General features: G+C 41.0%; 1 protein-coding gene across 3 annotated transcripts in view; it reads right to left on the reverse strand.

Annotated features, from left to right (window-relative positions):
* SERGEF (secretion regulating guanine nucleotide exchange factor) overlaps window positions 1-20916 on the reverse strand; it is a 96303-nt gene that overhangs the window by 60502 nt on the left and 14885 nt on the right. For 2 of the 3 annotated variants that reach the window (XM_035120459.2, XM_035120412.2), the window contains one exon: window positions 16865-17031. In XM_035120459.2, the coding sequence (XP_034976350.1) occupies window positions 16865-17031 (167 nt within the window). Of the gene's footprint in view, window positions 1-2668; window positions 2776-16864; window positions 17032-20916 lie in introns of all 3 variants that reach the window. The other variant, XM_035120430.2, reaches the window with a different exon arrangement.

The raw sequence follows: 20916 nt of genomic DNA on the forward strand, positions 1-20916 counted from the left end.
GCCCCCGGAGAAAGTATGAGGAAATGGTTAAGCGACTTGCCCGAACCCCAGCAATTACATTTGTTTCATAGAATCATAAAATTGTAGAGTCGGAAGGGGCACCATGGACCATCTAGTCAGACCCTCTGCGATGCAGGAATCAAAACTAAAGCAAACCTGGATTCAATTCCCTGTTACTGTAACATGGCATAAGTCACTTATATAAATCTATATTTAGCTACTTCAGAACAGGAGAGGTGGCACTTGACGGTAGTTTTTGAATCCAAGCAAAAATAGCTATTGTGCCTATTTTGTGCTGAAAAGTATATTCAGAATATATGTGTGTGTCAAGGCAGAAATAGCAAGAATAAGCTGATCACACAGGCATAGACAAACTCGGCCCTCCAGATGTTTTGGGACTACAACTCCTATCAACCCTAGCTAACAGGACCAGTGGTCAGGAATTATAGGAGCTGTAGTCCCAAAACATCTGGAGGGCCGAGTTTGCCTATGCCTATACTAATACTTCCTTCCCTAAAACCAGTACCTGAGTGAGACAAATAGAGAAACAGATGGGAAGTACGTTTACTTTCATCTATTTAATCCTGCCATGGCCATGCCATTCCATATCTGGCTTCTGCACTTCAACTAGTACAAGCCATGAGACCACTGTGACCCCAATCCGTACTGAAGAATGCAATATGCTGGGAAGAAAAAGGAAATGGGGGGGGGGTCAACACATTGAAAATTAATGCTGAAGAGCATGAAACAAGCATTTCTTTCTAGGAAGAGAGACTGGAACAACTTAATGGAAAGAAGCTAAGCACTGACACAGCACATCAGAATAGAAAAGTACTAAAGCTTTCAACTTCAATGCAAAGTAGCTAACACAACCTCCCAAAGAGATTTTTTCTAATTAAGGAAAAAATAATAGCCTCCCCAGTTTTCATTTACTTTAAAAAAAAAAGGACTGTGAACAATAGTTTTAGATTTAAAACTCAGTAGAGCTATCAGAGCCTTTCTTACAAATGGAATCATTTTTAAAAGAAAAAAATGTTTAAAAGTATATATTTACAAAACTGATTTCTCATTACAGAGAGAACAGCTATATATTGTGATAATATACTGGAACGATAAACCAGTCCAAGTGCCACATTTGTATTCTACCCTCTTAGAGCTTCAGAGGTCAAGAGTTCTCTGAACAACATGGATTGTGTCACAGAGGGCTACAATGGGAAGGAAGAATCATCTAAAACTGGACAGAAAAACCTTGAGTGTGGGGGTATAAAAGTGTCAAAAATTTATTAAAGTGTTCTTCCTCTCTTGTGTATCCTGTTGCCTGCCTCTGGAAATGTATTCAACTGATTATTGTCTACTGAATCCATATATAGTGGTACATCGACTTACGAAGGCAATCAGTTCCACGGTGGTCTTCGTAAGTTGAAGTTTCGGTTGTCAAAGCGCCCGTTCTACGTAGGTGGAGAACGCGTGCGCAGCGAAAAGACTTCCGGGTTTGTCGACTTTGGAAGTCGAAACCTTCGGAAGTCGAGTCATTCGGATGTCAAGGTACCACTGTAGAAGGGTACAAGTTGCATTCTCTGCATAATTCACATTTTCTTAGATGGACATCTGGATTAAAATTCTCATGATATATTCATGTAGCAATTGGAGATAAGCAAAGTAATCCAAACCACCAATCCACTATGCTGAAGGGAGTCTGGGTGGAATGGAGGTCTCTCTTCATGCAGTCAAAGCAGATCTACATGTCTGAAATTTGTTGGGGTTACTCTCTTCCTGGGGGGCTATCATGTCTCCAATTTTCAAGCACCTCCATATAAAAATATGGCCATTCCCCCCCCCCAATGCAAGTCAATGGGAGGACCAAAATTTCGGATATCCTGAGTCCAAATTGATCCAAACCAAATCAGGGCTTGAATCACTGAATCAGATCCAAACCAAAGCAGAGGTGGTGGTGGTTGCACAACCCTAATTACCAGTATAAAATATTCGTCTTTTCAAAGTATTTGTGTACAAATTTACATGAGATTCATTAATCTTGGTCTTCATGGTTCTACGTGCAAATTTTTCATAGACTGTTAAACAAATTCATATGCTCAACAGACATGACTACAATCACTGGCAATAAAATTGAGCTACATCATGAGCTATGATACGAATGTTATGGTCTGCTCTTGGCAGCGTTCTCCTTCTATACTTTGTAAGACAGTGCCATACTGTGGACAGTGCCGTTTCTTTGCTGTTTTGCTCTGCGGTATCTGCAGGTACAGTAGGCATGTTTTCTGACCCAGTTTCCTCACCAATCTCTACTTAGCTGTACACTGCTAGTGACGCTCCTGGCATGCCAACCAGATACTGCAGCCTGCAGTGCAGTTTGTTACAGCACGTTCACAGCTCCTACTTAAAAAACAACAACAGTGGAAAAGTACCGTTATCAACTAAGCCTAATTATACTGAAGCCACTTTCACATATGTGCCTGGCACACTAACATATGCTAATTTGTGTATGCTTGTGTATCCTCAACAAGCAGAAAAAATACATTTTTTAGCTGTGTGTGTGTGTCAGACACGGAGGTAGGGAGAAAATTCCAATGATCTCTTCTGGTCATGGTTTGGGAAAGAAAGCCTCAACTGCATCAGGGGCTGCTGGGAGATTAAGTTCCTTTCTCACCTTTTGTTCTGGTCAGGTTGAAGACAGCAAATGAACAGGTCGCTGTGGAAGCGCAAGGCAAGGCAACTTCTCTCTTTTCCTTTCTCTGCTCCCAGCTCCATTATTCTCTAAAAAACACACAGCTTGTAGTCTCTAAAAACACAACACTAGAAAGGGGGGTGTTCAAAATTTGCAGGATCACACCCTGAAGAAACGTGCACCCTCAGATTATTGCTTGGAAGCAGAAAAGAAAAGGGTAGGAGAAACAGTATCTGTCCTAGACAAATTTGAGGGAGACGTTTTACATGAATATGTTCATTTCCATTAGCATCATAGTTTGGAAGGGGTAAAATCTTCTATTGGTTAAATAAGGAGTGTGGGCACAGGGAAAGTAGTTGAAGTGCAAACTTCAGGTCACACAGAAGGAGAACCCATGTGAAAATTTGGCTGTTTCTTCTTCTGATAGCGCTCCAGTTGGAGAACAGCCTTTACCAAAGGTGTCATGGGCTTTGAAGAAACTCGATCTCAGGACGCAAGGGAGAAATGTGCTAAGAGGAAGGCACGCTTGGCAAATCCACACCGTGATCAACTCCCACCTGGAAACCAATGTCCCCGCTGTGGAAGGACGTGTGGATCCAGAATTGGCCTCCACAGTCACTTACGGACCCATTGTTAAAATCGTGTTTATGGAAGGCAATCTTACTCAGCTACGAGTGATCGCCAAAGAAGTTGTCAGTGTAATTTTACAAAAAGTATTATTAGAAATTGGTGCAACCAACACTTCATGGAAGACAGGTTCCATGGAAGCAGTTGCTGTTGGAGGGACAGAACACCCATCTCTCCTAGCCCCCAAGAGTCTAGAAATTTATTCTCAAGCTAAACAGCCATTGTGAGCTTATTTAAAAGGTGAATATAAAATAAATTATTCAGAGAAGACTCCACGCAGTAAAACAGAATAATAAAACTGCATATCCATAAGAATGTCAAACACATTTACATTTCTAGTAGAAACACAAACAGTAAGTGAATCATTATTATTATGTACAACTATCAGACACTGATCTGACCCAACAGTGAACCTCATCTTCAGAGGGAAAAGATAATTCAGTGCAGCATGCCTTATGCCTGAACCAGGGCCGTCTTAAGCATACCCAGCGCCATAGTGCAAAGCTCCCTCCAGCGCCCCCGTTTCCTATATAAATCTCCATTTGTGTTGGGGCAACCCAGTCAGATGCAGCGGTGTAAACGCGTGGCTGCCTTGGGGGAAGGGTCCTTCTGCAACGTTATTGGAGAGCGGCGTGGCGGGGGGGGGGGCTTCTGTGTCGTCTGTCTGTGTTTCTGGTTACCCCCATATCTTGTGTTGTCCACCGGAGAGCAAAGATTTATTTCATTTTTTGAAAGGGGAAAGCGGGGGCTTTAAGCCCAGCATGGCTGTAAAGGGATCGGGAGACCAACAAGTCGGTTTCTCTGCGGTTTTATTAATGGGCTTGTGAGAAATGCCAAAGGAGCCTTGCCGCCGTGGCGCCTTGCGCCAGTAGCCTCTATGGCTAAGACGTCCCTGGCCTGAACAAATGATACATTTCACATACTGCAGATCTTTGTTTAAAATAAGATGTGGTGTTTTTCAACATGTTGGGCAGAAGAAATTTTCTCTTCTGCAAGAGCTCTTCCATAAAGAATAGTTCCAACTCTTATGACTCACTGAGTTCTAGAGTTGCCACTCAAAGTTAAAGCCAAATGTGTGAACAACATACCGTATTTTCCCGTGTACGAGTAGGTTTTTTTCCTTTAAAATACTGTCAAAAATTAGGGGGCGTCGTATACACGGGGCCATCTCCCCCCCCCATTTTCTTAAATCTGAGTCCCCCAAAATAGGGGGTGTCTTATACATAGGGGCATCTTATAGACGGGAAAATACGGTATATTCTATCACGCTCCAACCAGTCCTTTTAACTTTTTGAGAACAAAATGTTACATTAGAAGTGCCCCCGTTGTTTTTGCTGTAAGCACTTTCCAATTACGATGACTGTCAGTGGCTAGAGTTAAACCTCTATGTGTCTTAAAGGGTAAAGGTAAAGGGACCCCTGACCATTAGTTCCAGTCGTGACCGACTCTGGGGTTGCGCGCTCATCTCACATTATTGGCCAAGGGAGCTGGCATACAGCTTCCAGGTCATGTGGCCAGCATGACAAAGCCACTTCTGGTGAACCAGAGCAGCGCACGGAAACGCCATTTACCTTCCCGCTGTAGCGGTACCTATTTATCTACTTACACTTTGACATGCTTTTGAACTGCTAGGTTGGCAGGAGCTGGGACCGAGCAACGGGAGCTCACCCCATTGCAGGGATTCGAACCGCCGACCTTCTGATCAGCAAGCCCTAGGCTCTGTGGTTTAACCCACAGCGCCACCTGCATCCCATCGCCACCTGCATGTGTCTTACAGCCCCATAAAAGCCAGCACATTCATTATGGTATAAACTTCTGTAGGCTTAAGTCCACTTCAGCAGCATTTTGATGAAGTGGACTCCAGACAAGTGTGACTTCCCAGCACTCTCTTCCCCAAACTTACCAAAAGGTAAAATGCAGTAAGAGAAGGGCTCTAGAAGTAGTAAGGCTTCCGTGAGAATGCCACAAACCCACACAGCCGTGTTCAGGGCTACCAGAAACCATTGAGAAATGTGGCTGCATCCCTAGATGATGCCACGAGTATGCATTTCAAATGGTTCTCCATTCCCTTACAAGCAGTACATCGAGGGGCCAACGAAGACCTTACATTGCGCCCTGATTCCTCCCTTCACTTCCATGTCCAGGAATACAGGGAAGGAGTGATGAAGAGATGCATTGAGGCACTACAGCTGCAGCACTATCCACAGCAAACCCAAATCATTTTGGATTACATTTCCAAACATATTGAGGAATTTGACAATGTGATCCAATTCCCCCAAATGATTTCTAGTACACATGGGAAGGAATCTACTCAGCAGATGGTGTCACCTCCTCAAGCAAAGTGGACAGCAATTGTGGAAAGATAACGAATGGCCAATTCTGAGCCATCTGGCACGACTAAAAAAAGGCAGTGCCAAGAAAGTGGCCTAATAAACAAAAGAAAGGTCTTTTGTTGAGAAACAGCACTTCTGCCATCTGAATAAAATAGATACACCCAACAATAACTTCAATAAGAAAAGTGAAAGCCTTGCCTGATAAGGGAAAAAATGCAACTCTTGTGAGAATGATTGAATTAACCTCTTATGCAAGCAAATCAACGTAATAAATTCATGGGGAAATGGTATTTTTCTTGATGTATTGGAATAGTAAATATTGATGTACAACCACGTGCTGTTTTCAGTTTATTGCAAGTTTATTTTGTTATTTGAAATTTTGTACTTTTGAAATACTGTAAAGGAAAAGGGGACGGGAGAAGGGGATGACAGAAGACGAGTGTCCTCAAAGCTACCAACATGAGTCTGACCAAACTGCAGGAGGCAGTGGAAGACAGGAGTGCCTGGTGTGCTCTGGTCCATGGGGTCACAAAGAGTCGGACACAACTAAATGACTAAACAACAAAAAAGTTTTAGGACTACTTTTAAAAATTCAACTTTTTTTGTTGTTGTACAGAATTCGGACAAGATTCTCCCATCGTACATTCATGGCAACCTGCTCTTAACACTTCCATTTTCAGAGATTAAACATGAAAATGTGTCCACCATTTATTTTAACTGTCAGGCTATATTAAGCCAATAACAATGCTGTTTTGTCTGCAGTTATACATAGATGGGTGGATGTTAAATGTGTTATTTTAACTATGCGGTTTCAATGTGCTTTTAATTTGAGCTAATTTGGGGGCCCCAGCTGGGGCTGAAAGGCAGCATAAAAAATGAAAAGATGAATCAATATTTGAAAGCTACAGCTGATACAGAATGCAACAGCTTTCCTTGATCATGAGGGCTGGACAGCAACAGCGTATTATAATAGTCGTCCCACCTGGGCACCCTGCAATCTTTCAGGCACAGCAGACAGTGTTAGTTTTAACTTCCAAGCCCTAAAAAAGCTTTGATGCTAATATGTATTATTCCCTTTATTTCATGATTCCAAGTTCAACCTGAATTCCCTCCTGGCCAGCTTTATTTACAGTCCACAACTTGTTACGTTGGCAACTCTATGTGCAAAGCACATCCGCATTCTTCTGTTGGCACCTTGCTTATCAACTGTAGAACTTGTACCATCTCTCTGTGCTGTTTATGGAGTCTTAAATGGTTTAAAAAAAAGATCCACTTGCCTCTGTGTTAAAACAAGTCACACTAGAGAAATGGATAGTAAAGAGTGTTCAAAGGTAGGAGCATATTGTGCTCAAAAATCTTCATATTAATTCTTTTTTTCTCCATTTTCTTTCCAGTGTCACAGAGTTAGCAACATGCAAGCAACATGCAAGTACAGCCACCTTGCAAACACCAGTTCTGCAATTTCAATGGCAGTGTGTTGTTAACATTGCTTTGACATACATGCAACCACATTCTGATCATCACTACTGACCTGCAGAGCATGAATTTTAAGCAATTAAGCATATTGGAGAAAGGGGCTAAATCCATTCATTTTAGTTTATCGTGTTGGTAGAAAAGAATATTTGGTAAATACTCATTTCTTTATCTCTCAGGAACAAAGAGTGATTGGAAGAGGGGATCTATGTTGTTTTTGAGGATGAGAAAAACAGGGGTATGGATTTCATTTCATCTATTTTTAGTGCAAGCTGAACTAGTGCATCAGAACTAAATGAAATGAAAAATTACCTTTGGATTTAAAGTCGTCATGTGTCAAAATTATTATTATTTATTTTTTAAAAAACCATCTTAGAGATATTTTTCTAATGCTCCAATGATTCTTAAATACAGCTACAGATTGGCTTACTGAGATAGGATCAATAATAATGTAGCCTAGGAGAAATATTTGAATGAAAATAAGTTCCCCAAATCCTGACAGACACATCCAAGGAACACATCCAAAGGCAGACATGTTATCTTTAAATAGTTTCCCTCATTTACCACTTTTAACTTAAAACCAGAATGTTAGCAAATACTGGTTGATGGTGATGCTTGTTTATTGTTGTTCTTTCAATTTATTATCCACCCTTCACCATAAGATCCCAGAGCAGGTTGCAACAATTTAACACAACGTACTGTCAGAAGAATAGGGTGGGTCCATATATATACCTTAATAGCCCACCCGCTGTTGATCAACAGAACATTGTAAGGTCAGAGGACAATATCAACTGCTTCTTAACTATGTTCTGTCAAAGGCTGCAGGGCTTCAAGCAGAAAACCTCATTGTCAGAGACCACTAGCTCTATTCAAATACTGACAGCAAATAAAAATGTGATCACTTTTAGATGAACTTGACTGAGGGCTGGTGGTTTTTATTCACACATGAAGGACAGGGTCTCACCTAGAATATTGCCACTAATTTTGATAAATATATTGCCAATCTAGGCCCCCATTAAGATCTGCATGGTATGATTAATTAATTCAAAATTTCATCCATGAGTTGTATGAGTGGAGTTCCACTCATATAACTGGACAGTCGTTTCTACTCTTCCCTCTTTATGTCCCCATAATCTGCTACAGTGGGCCCCCAAACCAGCTGGAGCTAATTTTGAGAGCACATGGAAGACTGGAGGGAACAGGAGAGGAAGAGGAGGCACTGATGCGAACACCGGAATTTGTTAGGAGAGTGAAGCTGAAGCACTGGATACAACCCTAGGGACCAGCCTCTCCCAGTCAGATATTGTTGCAGATAAAGGTACTCTCTCCTTTTTATCTTCCTCTCTTCTCCAGGGACCTGTGAGTATTATTAGCTTGCTTTTATCTTGCCACATCCACTTTTAGATACCAATACTGTGTTTTTTTCTAAGTGGTTTTTGTTAGTGCACTTTGAACCTAAAATATCATTCCAGAACAGTTCATTCACAAACATGCACACCAAAACCCCTGTTCAGTCATGTCATTCCTTTGTGAAAATGAATGGAGGCAAAATATACTGTATTTTCCTGTTTATAAGACACCCCGATGTATAAGATGCCCCCTATTTGGGGGAGCTCAGATTTAAGTAAATGAGGGGGGAGGTGTATCTGTGTATAAGACGCCCCCTAGTTTTTGACATTATTTTTAAGGGGGAAAACCTAGTTATGAATAGACCACTCTGTCCATTAAGACGTCCATCACAGTCACTTAACACTGAACAAGGACACCTTTTGGTACATAGCCGCTTTGCTCAAAGACTGGACCAGCAAGTAGCTCTGTCCTCAACTCTGCCCAACAGTGAACGTATTTCAGTAGTGTGTCATTTCAGAACCCCCATTAAAGTGCTAGCATCTGGCTTTATTCTAGCAGCTAAATTAAGAGTGATGTTCAGCTTTTGATATGTTATATATATTCCAAGGAGGGAGGTATCACTTAGAAGTTTTACCTCTCATGGGTCACGAAGAGTCGGACACGACTAAACGACTAAACAACAACAACAACACCTCTCATGGACATTTGGGATAGCATTGGCTAAATACTTAAATCACAGAGCTTAATTTCCTAGGAAGTTCTTCTATCCTATTTCTGGTGGATTGTTCCCATAAATTTTACACTGTGCAGCTAGAAAACAAAATAGTTTTTAGTGTTATGCTTTTCCTTCAAAATCGGCAATGGTGGAAACTGTACACTGTCCTAATTTTCAGGTACAGCAGTGTTCAAAAGCACTGCTTCTTTTGACTGACTGTTTAAATAATTCACTATTCTTAAAGCACCTTCACAGGCCTCACCCAAAAGAGAAGCATTCTGAAGGGCTTAGGAAACACAACACTGCAAGATAATGCAAAGATTTGTACTCAATATTCTGGGATCTTGTTTTCAAGGAAAAAGGAAAACATCACAATTCAGCCTATTGATCCTATACCACAGATCACACTCCTTGTCTCGTTCATGACTTCTTACAGCGCCTGTTAAATAAAGATTTAGTTATTTCTCTAGTTAGTGCTGCATATTCAATATTCAACACTGGATGCAACCATAGCTGCTTGGCATTTGCAAGGAAAAAGCGAGAGCTCAGCAGCAGAGCAGAGCTTTGCATGTAAATGGTCCCAGGCTCAGTCTCTCCTATCTGCAGGTAGAGCTGAAAAAAAACTCCTGTCCTGAATCTCTGGAGAAGCTCTGCTAGTCAGTATGGACAGCACCAAGATAGATGGACCATGTATTGATATAAGGCACTTTCCTACAAGTTGGGTAGGAAAGTTCCAAAAGTTCACCCCACAAATTTACCTATCCAAAAGAAAGTCTAAAACTGAAGACTTTCATACCATGTGATATCCTTTTGTCTGTTTTATTACGAATTAACCTCATATTATGCAAAAAAAGTCTATTAGTCTACCTTCTTTGATATTATTTCTACTTTTACCTTTTTCAGCAACTTGTGTATAAGTAATATGCAGCTTTTGGTGTTCTACAATTACTTTTATTTTTTGTATGTGAACTCTCACTTTCACCGATTATAAAATATTTTTAGGGACAAGGCTTTTATACTAAAGATTTTTCTGTACTGATTTTTTTAAGTTACTTATTATGTGATTATATCGGTTTCCTCCAAACTTATTCTGAAACCATTAAAAATTAGTATTAAAAGTACAGTTAGGTTTAACCTCTGTCATAATGAGAAATAGCTATTGAAATGTTTATCAGTATCTCAGACAGAAAACCAAGACATTACAGGAGTGATTTCAATAAGTAGGTTAGACATCAGATAGGTATCCTCTCAAGACGGCAACTTCACACAAAGGCCTATGAACATGAAAGACCCACCCTGCAGAGGCTCAGACTTCCAATTGTTTCTGGTGACCTCAGCAAACCAATAAGCCAATTGGACTCAAGAGTGTGAATCTGAACATGTCTGTCCTCCCCAGCCTTGAATGTTTGTGCTGGCGTGGAGAGCCACTGCTGTGTGAGAGGGGGACAGAGATTGATTCCTAAGAGGTCTGACACTGGTCAGATTTTTCCTTTTTGTGTGTGTGTGTGTGTTCTGTGGAAGATCAGAACTAATTTCTATCTGGCTTTCCCCCAAACCAGTGTAAGGACTCTTGAGCAAGCTGCTCACAGCTTATATTACCAGTATTCAATCTACCTTGCTTTACATTGTCCTGCATCTTCCACTGAACTTAAAACAACTTGTAAGCTTACTAATGAGAGACTGAATGTCATGGTGGAAGTTACTTGTTGTGAACATTATCTTTTTTAACATAGCAGAAAGAACAACCTTTTATGTAAAAGTTTAAACCACAAACATTAAAGAAAAGTTCAAAAAAAACTTGGGGAATGATTTTAAATAAAGTGACTTTGTTCTAATTATTTTCAGTACGGCTCTCTAAGCATGGAATCAGTGTGAGTTAATAGCCTATTTCCTCACTGGCTCGCAGCCAATCTGCCTCCACACGAACACTGTACACAAACCAAAAGTCACCTCCAAAGATAAAGCACTTGTTCGGTCTGAGTACAAGCTTAAAGCAGAAGTGAGGAGAATTGAGACACAAATAAACAGAAAAGGCCATGCTTTTTTAGGTCCAGACTAAATATGAGGCAGCAGCCACATCTGTATATAGTCACAGAGTCACAGACAGGCTGGGACAAATGGGCCTGTAAATTAGGGATGGGGAATCTGTGCCCCTTCAGAAGCTGTTGGACTCTAATTTCCATCAGCCATAGCCAGCATGGCCAGTGGTCTGAGATTATGGGATCTGTAGTCCGACAACTGGAGGGCCACATTTTCCCTGCCCCTAGGAGGAAGGTTCCAGAAAAAGCACAACAGTGTACAAAAACAAAGGGGGGACAGTAATGATTCTGGTAATCTGGTGATTTTGGTAATCAGCTTAGTGATACATCTCACCTCACACCTAAAGATCTATCTTTACAATGCAAAATTTGCCATGGGATTATGGGATTATTCTCCTTTTACACTGAATTTATTAAAAACAGAACAGGACGCTCGTCTCTGAAACATAAACATAATAAACAGCAGGGATGGCCAGCTTCTGTAACCTTAGGGTTATCAGCTCTCTTATTTCCTACCACCTGAAAAAGCTTTTTTTTTTTCCTTCCCTAATAGGTAAAGTCGCAAACAAACATTTTACCATGGTTTGTCCAAATTTTTCATAGGGTCATCAGAGATCAGATAATTCAGAGGCTACTCTAGCCCAGAAGCCACCAGTTGGCCAATCCAATGCATAATGATGCTGTGTTTTGTAAATTGCTCTTTTTTCCCTTCTTCAGTTTGCTGATATTAAGGCAAGGGGAAAGATCATCATCTTCCTCCTGCTATTTTAATCAGATGTTTTTAAAACAAAATTAACTTTTCAGGGCACCAGGAAAGACTAGACAGTTAAAAATGCATTATCTATGTCCTTAAGACCTACAGTTTTGGTAATCAGCTTAGTGATGCATCTAATGTACTGTAGACATGCTCTCGGCAGCTGAATAGCAAATCTGGCTTCAAAGGCTTAATATATTCACTGAAAGCCTTTGTAGTCCATTTTTACAGCAAAATGTGTTAAACTCCTGCTACCCATATTCCCAAAAAAATATATATGCATAAATCTATAAACACAAGCAGTATTCAATAGCCTAGATTTGGATAAAAGTTGCTATTAATATTGTATTGATTTCATTTATTTATTAAATTTGTATACCGCCCTTCATCCAAAGATCTCAGGAAGGTTCACAGTATAAAAATACAAAATAAAAACAAAATGCATAATAAAGAGCAAAAGCAAAACAAGCCCATAATCCCATTATTGTTATTATTGTTATTATTGTTATTATAATAGATTATTATTAGTATTATTGACCTAATAACAGGCTAGGCTGAGAGGCAAGGCCTCACACAAGTTCATCATGTCAGCTTCATTTTTGGGTGGGGATTTGAACATGTGTCTCCTTGATCCTAGTCCAGGGCTCTAACCACACTGGCTGTTCAGAATTGAAGATCTGATGCTTATTCAGTTTTCATACTGGTGTTGTTTATTTTATCTGCCTCACCATTTACACAGCCATTTACAGTGGAATATAGTTCAATGCAACAGAACACTTCTCCACTTTGTTACTATACAGTATTTGCATTTTCTCCTTATATGTTTAGAATTCCGGTAAGAATATTAGAGCTCAAGGAAGCAATCATATGTATAAAGAGAAAATATATGCTACTTTATATGCCTGTTGTCTTTGTCCATGGAGTTTTCTTGGCAAAATACTGGAATGGTTTGCCAGTTCCTTCTCCAGGCGGATCACATTTAGTCAAAACTCTCAGCTATGACCTGTCCGTCTTGGGTGGCCCTGCACGGCATAGCTCATAGCTTCTCTGAGTTATTCAAGCCCCTTCACCACGACAAGGCAGTGATCCATGAAGGTCATAAAAAACCTTCAACGTAAAAAAAACCAAGATCATGGCCACTGGTCCTGTCACCTCCTGGCAAATAGAAGGGGAAGAAATGGAGGCAGTGAGAGATTTTACTTTCTTGGGCTCCATGATCACTGCAGATGGTGACAGCAGTCACAAAACTAAAAGACGCCTGCTTCTTGGGAGAAAAGCAATGACAAACTTAAACAGCATCTTAAAAAGCAGACATCACCTTGCCGACAAAGGTCCGTATAGTTAAAGCTATGGTTTTCCCAGTAGTGATGTATGGAAGTGAGAGCTGGACTTCGGCTGATTGCCGAAGAATTGATGCTTTTGAATTATGGTACCGGAGGACTCTTGAGAGTCCCATGGACTACAAAAAGATCAAACCTATCCATTCTGAAGAAAATAAGCCCTGAGTGCTCCCTGGAAGGACAGATCGTGAAGTTGAGGCTCCAATACTTTGGCCGCTTCATGAGAAGAGAAGACTCCCTGGAAAAGACCCTGGTGCTGGGAAAGACTGAGGGCACTAGGAGAAGGGGACGACAGAGGACGAGATGGTTGGACAGTGTTCTCGAAGCCACCAACATGAGTTTGACCAAACTGCGGGAGGCAGTGGAAGACAGGAGTGCCTGGCGTGCTCTGGTCCATGGGGTCACAAAGAGTTGGACACGACTAAACAACTAAACAACAACATATACTACTTTGGCACAGTGACAGCTCTTCAATGATTTCCTATGTGTGCCTGTGCTAATCAACTTGGAATAAGTTGGTGTTGAATAAGTACACTTTGCACTTTCATGGGACCCTGCAGCCAAACACTGAGGTCCCCCACACAGAATAATGGCACATGGCGAGGCAGTGACAGCACTGTGCCAGCCAAGGCTCCAGCTGCCCACCAATCTCATTTCCCCAGAATGCCTCTGGGCCCAGAGAAGAAGATGGCTGGCAGCTGGCAGCAGTTGCACCAGTTAGCAGTCTGTTTAGAGTCCATCTTAAAGTACATATTTTAACCTTTTAAAGCCACCAACTGCTTAGGTCCAAGTTATTTGAAGGGCACCTTCCCCCATATCAGCCTCTCTGTACATTAAGCTCATCAGCTGAGGCCTTCTGCCTCTCAGAATAATCAGGTTGGGCAGAAGTGTATGTGTGTGTGTGTTTTCCCCTGCAGTGATTTTATCCTTCTGAAATGTACTGCTGATGGGGGCAAGTCATCCTCATTCCCTACAGTCATTTAGAAGAGTCCTTAAAACTCATCTGTTTTCACTGCCTTTTCCTTGAAGGTATGTTTTGCATTATTGCATTACTGATTGTGTTTAGCTTACAGCTAGCTGGGTGCTGTTGTTTTTTCATGCAAGTGGCTTTCATTATGCATATTTATTTTGATTATCGGTTTATTATACTTTTATCTTGTAACTTGAAAGTGCTTATACCCTTAAAGGCAGCTTTAAAATATTTAAAATAAGATAACCAGCACTATTCCAGGGCAGGCAACTTAACACTAATGTGGAAAAAAGTTTTATAAAGGCAAATATGCATGAATGTTGACATGCCTCATATTAATTTTTTCTGCTGTATCATCCTTGCTATCACATCGGCTGGAGGATTTGATAAACTGCAAAAAGGAGCATTAAAATGTTTCTACAGGAATTTCTTGCTGTGTTCCTATCTGCCAGCATCATTAATAGCTGTACACAAGAGAAAGGCGGTAATCCTTCTGCAGAAGCATGAAGACAATGCTCTTGATGAAGAATACTCCTACCTACAAAATTTCATGTTCCATCAACTTTTTTAAAAAAAACCGATTAACTTGTTCAAAAACTCCACTCCCCCCCCATGTTTCTTGCTTCAGAAATACTGCTTTGGCAATGTGAAATTTTAATGCATATGTTAATTAATCAGATATGTTTTTTCTGCTCAGAAACAGCCTTCATTTTAAGGGGGAACACCCAATCTAGAAGCATTTGATGTGCAAAATGCTTCCTTGATTTAGTGTTCCATGTGCAGTTGATGTCACCAGTGATCAGTGGTGGGGTCTCTGTGCTGTGAAATGCCCCTTGTCACAGTTCAAGCTGATGTGGGCAGAAGACTTTGACACCCAAGTAGTATTCAGGTGTTTTACTTCTGACATTCTCAACAAGCGACAGTCCCATTTTTAGCTACATTCCAGGATTGCGACTGCCACCAGCTAGTGCCAAAATGTCAATATTGTTTTTTGTATATATATATTAAAAAATCAGTTACCCTTAGGTTCTTCATGATCTGATTATATCTGACATCTCAAGGTTTTAGCTATCCAATTCAGCCCTGTAAGCTCTTTCATTCTATATCAGTAGCAGCTTAAACACTGCTGATCTTACTAAGATGTTTATTAATAAAACAAACTCTCACTTCCTCCCACCCGTGAGTTCACAGTATTCAATGCTTCTAAAGTTGCTCTTTTTAATCGGCCGAATTCTTGGCAACTTCTTTTTTCATTTAGGTATAGGTCCATTACTTTGGCCACCTCATGAGAAGAGAAGACTCCCTGGAAAAGACCCTGATGTTGGGAAAGATTGAGGGCACAAGGAGAAGGGGACGACAGAGGACAAGATGCTTGGACAGTGTTCTCGAAGCTACCAACACGAGTTTGACCAAACTGCGGAAGGCAGTGGAAAACATGAGTGCTTGGCGTGCTCTGGTCCATGGGGTCACGAAGAGTCAGACACGACTAAACAACTAAACAACAACATAGGTCCATAGTGCTTTGAAACTCTCAGCTCCACAAAAGATGGTACATCAGAACGTGTACATGGAAAGACTGAACTATAGATGCACTAAAATATAATATGCTGTTACTAAGCAGGGGTGGGAGGGGGAACATAGCCAGGCATATCCAGATTATGTCAAACAAAACTCAACACTTAGGATTGCTCTTAAAATTAATATATCTGAAAGACCAACTCCCTTCCTACGGACTGTCTGGGGTGTTGAAATAGGCAGAATAGGCCCTCTTGGTAATTTCACCACGCTCAGATTTGGAGTGGAGAAGGAGTGGCAACCCCTAAACAATGAAATTCCTTTCCCAAAGAGGTGCATCTGGCACCTTCCTTCATAATATAGTTTCCATGGTATGCTGAAAACACACCACCTTGCCCTGGCTTTTGATGACCAAGACATAAATTTTAGAGCCCACACTAGTCTCCTGACTGTAATTTAACTGGTTTTAGTACTGAATTTTTTTAATTATTGCAATCCGTGCTGGGATATCATGGGGAAGAACAGAGGAGAAATCATTATCATCACCATAGTCTGGATTCAGCTTACCTATTCCTCTAGCAGAAGCCACCACAAGGACCCCCGTTAATGCAGCAGGGCTTCCCCCCACCTCATTCCCCAAGTCTTTCCCAAACCCCCCGAACAAAATACAGGGGGAGAAGAGGGGCGATCATTCCATCTCACAAGCAGAAATGCTTGCACTGACAGAACAATCTCCTTGGCGCTATTTTGAATTCCACGCAATATATACTTTTAGATGCACAAATTTATCTGGGAAGCTTGCCTCTCCTTATATTGCTGCTACTGTAAAACTGGACTTCTGTTTTCCAGGTAACAAAGTCCCATCTCCTCAGAGACTGTTTCAATAGATACCACCACAGAGGTACAAGATGGCCGTCATCTGTTGTTACCACCACTGCTTGGATGATCTTTCCTAGAGTATAATGTCTGAGGGCCACAGATAGCCCTTGCTCAAAAGGCAAATTAGTACACATGACAAACAAATAAGGTCTGACCTTAACAAAATTCATGGTTTTTCCTTACCTCAGATGCTCCAGTGAGGCTGGGCACTGCAACAGGAGCAATGATTTGCTTTTTCAAACAGTGTTCAGTCGATTTCTTTCCATCCTGGCTCTCTCCTTCATGCAACATCCCGCTCCATCCAAGTTGACCATAGTCTCCTCTACCCCATGTAAAGACTTTCCCTGTTTCTGAATAGAACACACGCAATTGTTCAGCATTAGTTCTCCAGACCAAACTTTAATCACTGTGAAAACACCAGCAACTCAGCAATACAGTATAAGAAAAATAATAATAAAACTAGGCTTTTTTTTAATAAAAAAAGTGCACTCCAACCTCTTCTGACTTCAAGGGTTAATTAACACTCAGCTTCTTTTCCTGCTTCCCCAGTTCATATTTCTCAAATTCCCCTCTCCTTATATTTTCCCTACAAGTTCCAGTCTATCTCAAGGTGGTAGCAGAGGCTTTTCTGTACAAGCACCTGAGATTAGTAATGGGGCTGGATAGATAAAATTTAACCCAGGCAAGAAGGAGCTGATGATTTGCCATGCTGGGGAGAGAGACTCAGTGGACCAGTTGGTCATAAAATATCAGTTCTACGCAGATGGGCTCCTACTCCTTCTTGAGTTGCAGGTTCTTAGTCTGAAAATACTTGTCCATCTAGCAATTCTCCTAAATGATCAGGTAACAATAGCCATGTAGCAGCATTTTACCAACTTTAGTTGCACCCCCTACTGGAAAAGAGATGCCTGCTACTGTCATTCATGCCTTGGTGTCCCAGGGTATGGGCTGTAGGCACATGAGGCTACCATCTTGCTGAAGCTAAGCATGGCTGGGTTGGGTCAGTGTCTGAATGGGGGTGAGTGCCTGGAAACCACATGTTTATCGTCTTGGCTTCCACAACAAAAGAAAGGTAGGATATAAATTTAAGAAAACAAAAAATAATAAAAGTGATCTGGAAACGTTGATGCAGACATCCATCTCTTCAAAAGTACACACCTAGGAGGACATATACAGGTAATACCCATTCTGGATCCCTCTTCAATAAGGAAGCTTGTAAGCACAACCAAGAAAAACACCCCTTTCAGACTTTCATGCCAAACATGCCCTAGGTGGTTACTGTCCTTTCAGAGACAGGAAAAAGTGTTTTCATTCCCTCAAGCTCAGGCAAGTTAAGTTCTTAAATTGTTGCCTTCTGCTGATCTTCATTCCTTTATTTAGGAGTTTTTAAGCTGTCACGTTTTTATGATTCTTTAAATTGGTATGAACCACTTTGAGAATGCTTGTATGAAAAAAACTGCACATAAATATCAAATAAATATTCTCTCCTAAATATTTTTGCTGCCTTTGGGGAAAGGAAAAGATGGTGCCTTTCCCATTCCAGACACAGAAGCTGACCAGACTCGAAGTTGAGTTCAGTATCCTCCATTGCACCTGTGGGCAGAAGCTATCTTAGGGGATGTGAGGTGAGTTGAATGGCACACAGAGTTCCGTCCACTTCCTGTCCCCCAGCATATTTCGCCAAAGGTGCCTACTTCACTCTTCCTAATGATAGGGCTGGCCAGTGCTTTTTTTCTTAAAAAATGTTTAGGGGGACTCTCATTTATCTACTCATATTGAAATACTGCCCCTCAATGAGGCCAAACTTAGATTCACAAAATGTTTAGGGGTATGCGTACCCCTGCGGCCTCCCCCAGTAAAAAAAGCACTGGGGCTGGCCCTGGAACCCGTGCACTGAGGCTGTCGCTCCTTCTGCCTCACACAAGGACTTTCCTCAGAAAAGCTTATGAGCAAGCCTCAAAGTAGTGAACTCCCTTCTCCTACTTCCCCCTGCTTCCTTCACTACAAAAAGAGGCGAGAGCCTGCACCAGGAGATCTTGCAGTTATTTGACCACGTGGACAGTTCAGTTGCAAGACAGGCAGCCAAATCAAAGAACACTTGTTATTTATCCCCACCAACCAAGGCTCTGGCTTGTTTGAAATTCAAGCTATGATGCGCCTCTCACTTTTAAACTTTTAATAGCAATAACTAAATGCAGATAGCAGTCTAATTATAGTTGTGCAATTAAAAACAAATGTAACTCCTCATTATCCTTGCAAGTTTAACTGTTGCTCTGGAGGTTCAAGAAAGACATTGGTTTCTCATAAATAAAAAAAATCATATACAGGTCAAGGAAATGATGAACCTGCTCATCTCTTTCAGAAGGAAAGGATGCCAAAACATTAGCTATTACTGTATTTGGAAATGCATGACAGGGCGACCAAAGGTTTATTTTACAGTATGCTACAGTACTTACAGTATAGTTTATTTTACACTATTCAGATGTTTGTCTCAACATGCAGGTGAAAGGGTATAGGATTGTGGCCACTTGTGGCCACAGGCTTCCGCCCTAAACAAATTCAGAATAGCATATGAGAGAATTTATGCCTATGCTCTGCCCATATGATCTCAGCTTAATTGTATGGACAGAGTGATACACACAATTCGTGCACACACAACTCCTTAAGACATTACACTGAACACATGCACAGGTGGAACCAACAGCCATACTCTACCCCTTTCTGTGTATTTGAGCACCTGAAAAAGTGGTTGCATTTGTTTATTAAATTGTAGGTTATCTCAAGCATCCTTCAATATCCTCAAAAGGGCATCTGCATTAAGGTTAATAAGCAAGTTTCAATAAATTTAAAATGGATGAAGTTCATCAGACCCACTTACTCATTTAATTTGTGGGCAGTCATTTTTACAAATCATATTCAAACACTTATATTAATTGTACTGTGACTTTAGCCGTCCCCTGGAGCTAGTTTTTAAAGCAGCACTGCAAGAATTTACCATCACTTAAAATCTCAGCTATTGCAAGAGAAAAGCCTAGCACTGCTTGCCTTTGCAATCCACCATTCCCTTTGCAATCCATCAAGATATTGTCTGCTCTAAACTGCTGACAGTAAGGTGGTAGGGAAATAAAAATATGTAGACATCAATGCTGCCCTCTAGAGGGAAGTTGCAACACCACAAACCAGATTTTCTTTGTTCCAAACTTGGCCAAATTCCAACAAGCAATTAGACAATTTACCAGCACTGCTTTATCTAAAGAAGTTATGTAGTTATATTGCAATCCCTTATTGCTCCCTAAGGACTAGAAAGTCAAAAGAAGCCCCCTCCTTACACTCTGAAGTTTCCATCTTCAATTCATTCCTGTCCTCAATCCTCTCCCAACAAGCTCTTCTCCCTGTAATCCTTAGCCCTGGTTCTTCTCCCTTCATCAGATGTTGATGTTCATGTCTGTGTGCAGCTGAATGTCTCTAAAGGATGGCAAAGGGTTCATGCCCTAGAGTTCTGTGATTCAGTTGGCCCTCTTCCTACTTGTCAATGATTTGTTCAGTGTTTCCATAGCCTTTCGAATTTTTATCCACTGGAACAACTAAAATAAAATAAAATATACAGATAAGAGATGTGCCAGAAAGGTCTGCATGTTTCTGAAATGAACACACAATTTTCCTCCTCCTATTTTCACATCCGCACACGGATTGCGACATTATATAGTTTAGGCACCAGATGGCACTGGGTTTGGCTGTATCTGGGTGGTGAGAGGTTCCCTCTTGCTGTTCTTGTCTTAGAGAGAGAGAAATATATAAGATTATTGTCTAACTTCCTAGTTAGACAATTGTCTTAAGTCTTGCTTGACACTCCCCTTGAGACCTACCCTGTGTTGAATTTTAGATTGCAAGTTCCATAAGACATGGCTTGTCTTTGGTGCAACTATGTAAAGCACCAAGCATGTTAGGGGTGCTATTTATTATTATTAAGGAAAGCTTTTACTGTAGAAGAGCAATAGTGTAGTGGGTGAACTGTGAACCACGACACTCAAGTTTGATATCTCACCTCAGCCTTGCCTAAAACACACATCAGACCATATCAGACCGTGCCATCTTGTTGCTCATTTGATGGAGAACAGGGATATTATACATATTTTAAAGCAAGCAAAGAAGCTTTGCCTACAGGCTGTTTAAAGTCGGTACTTCCCTACTGCTGAAGTTTTTCACTGCCATAATTTTAATTTGTCAATCTCATG

The sequence above is a fragment of the Zootoca vivipara genome, chromosome 1 (genome assembly GCF_963506605.1).
Source record: "Zootoca vivipara chromosome 1, rZooViv1.1, whole genome shotgun sequence".
Lineage (NCBI taxonomy): Eukaryota > Metazoa > Chordata > Lepidosauria > Squamata > Lacertidae > Zootoca > Zootoca vivipara.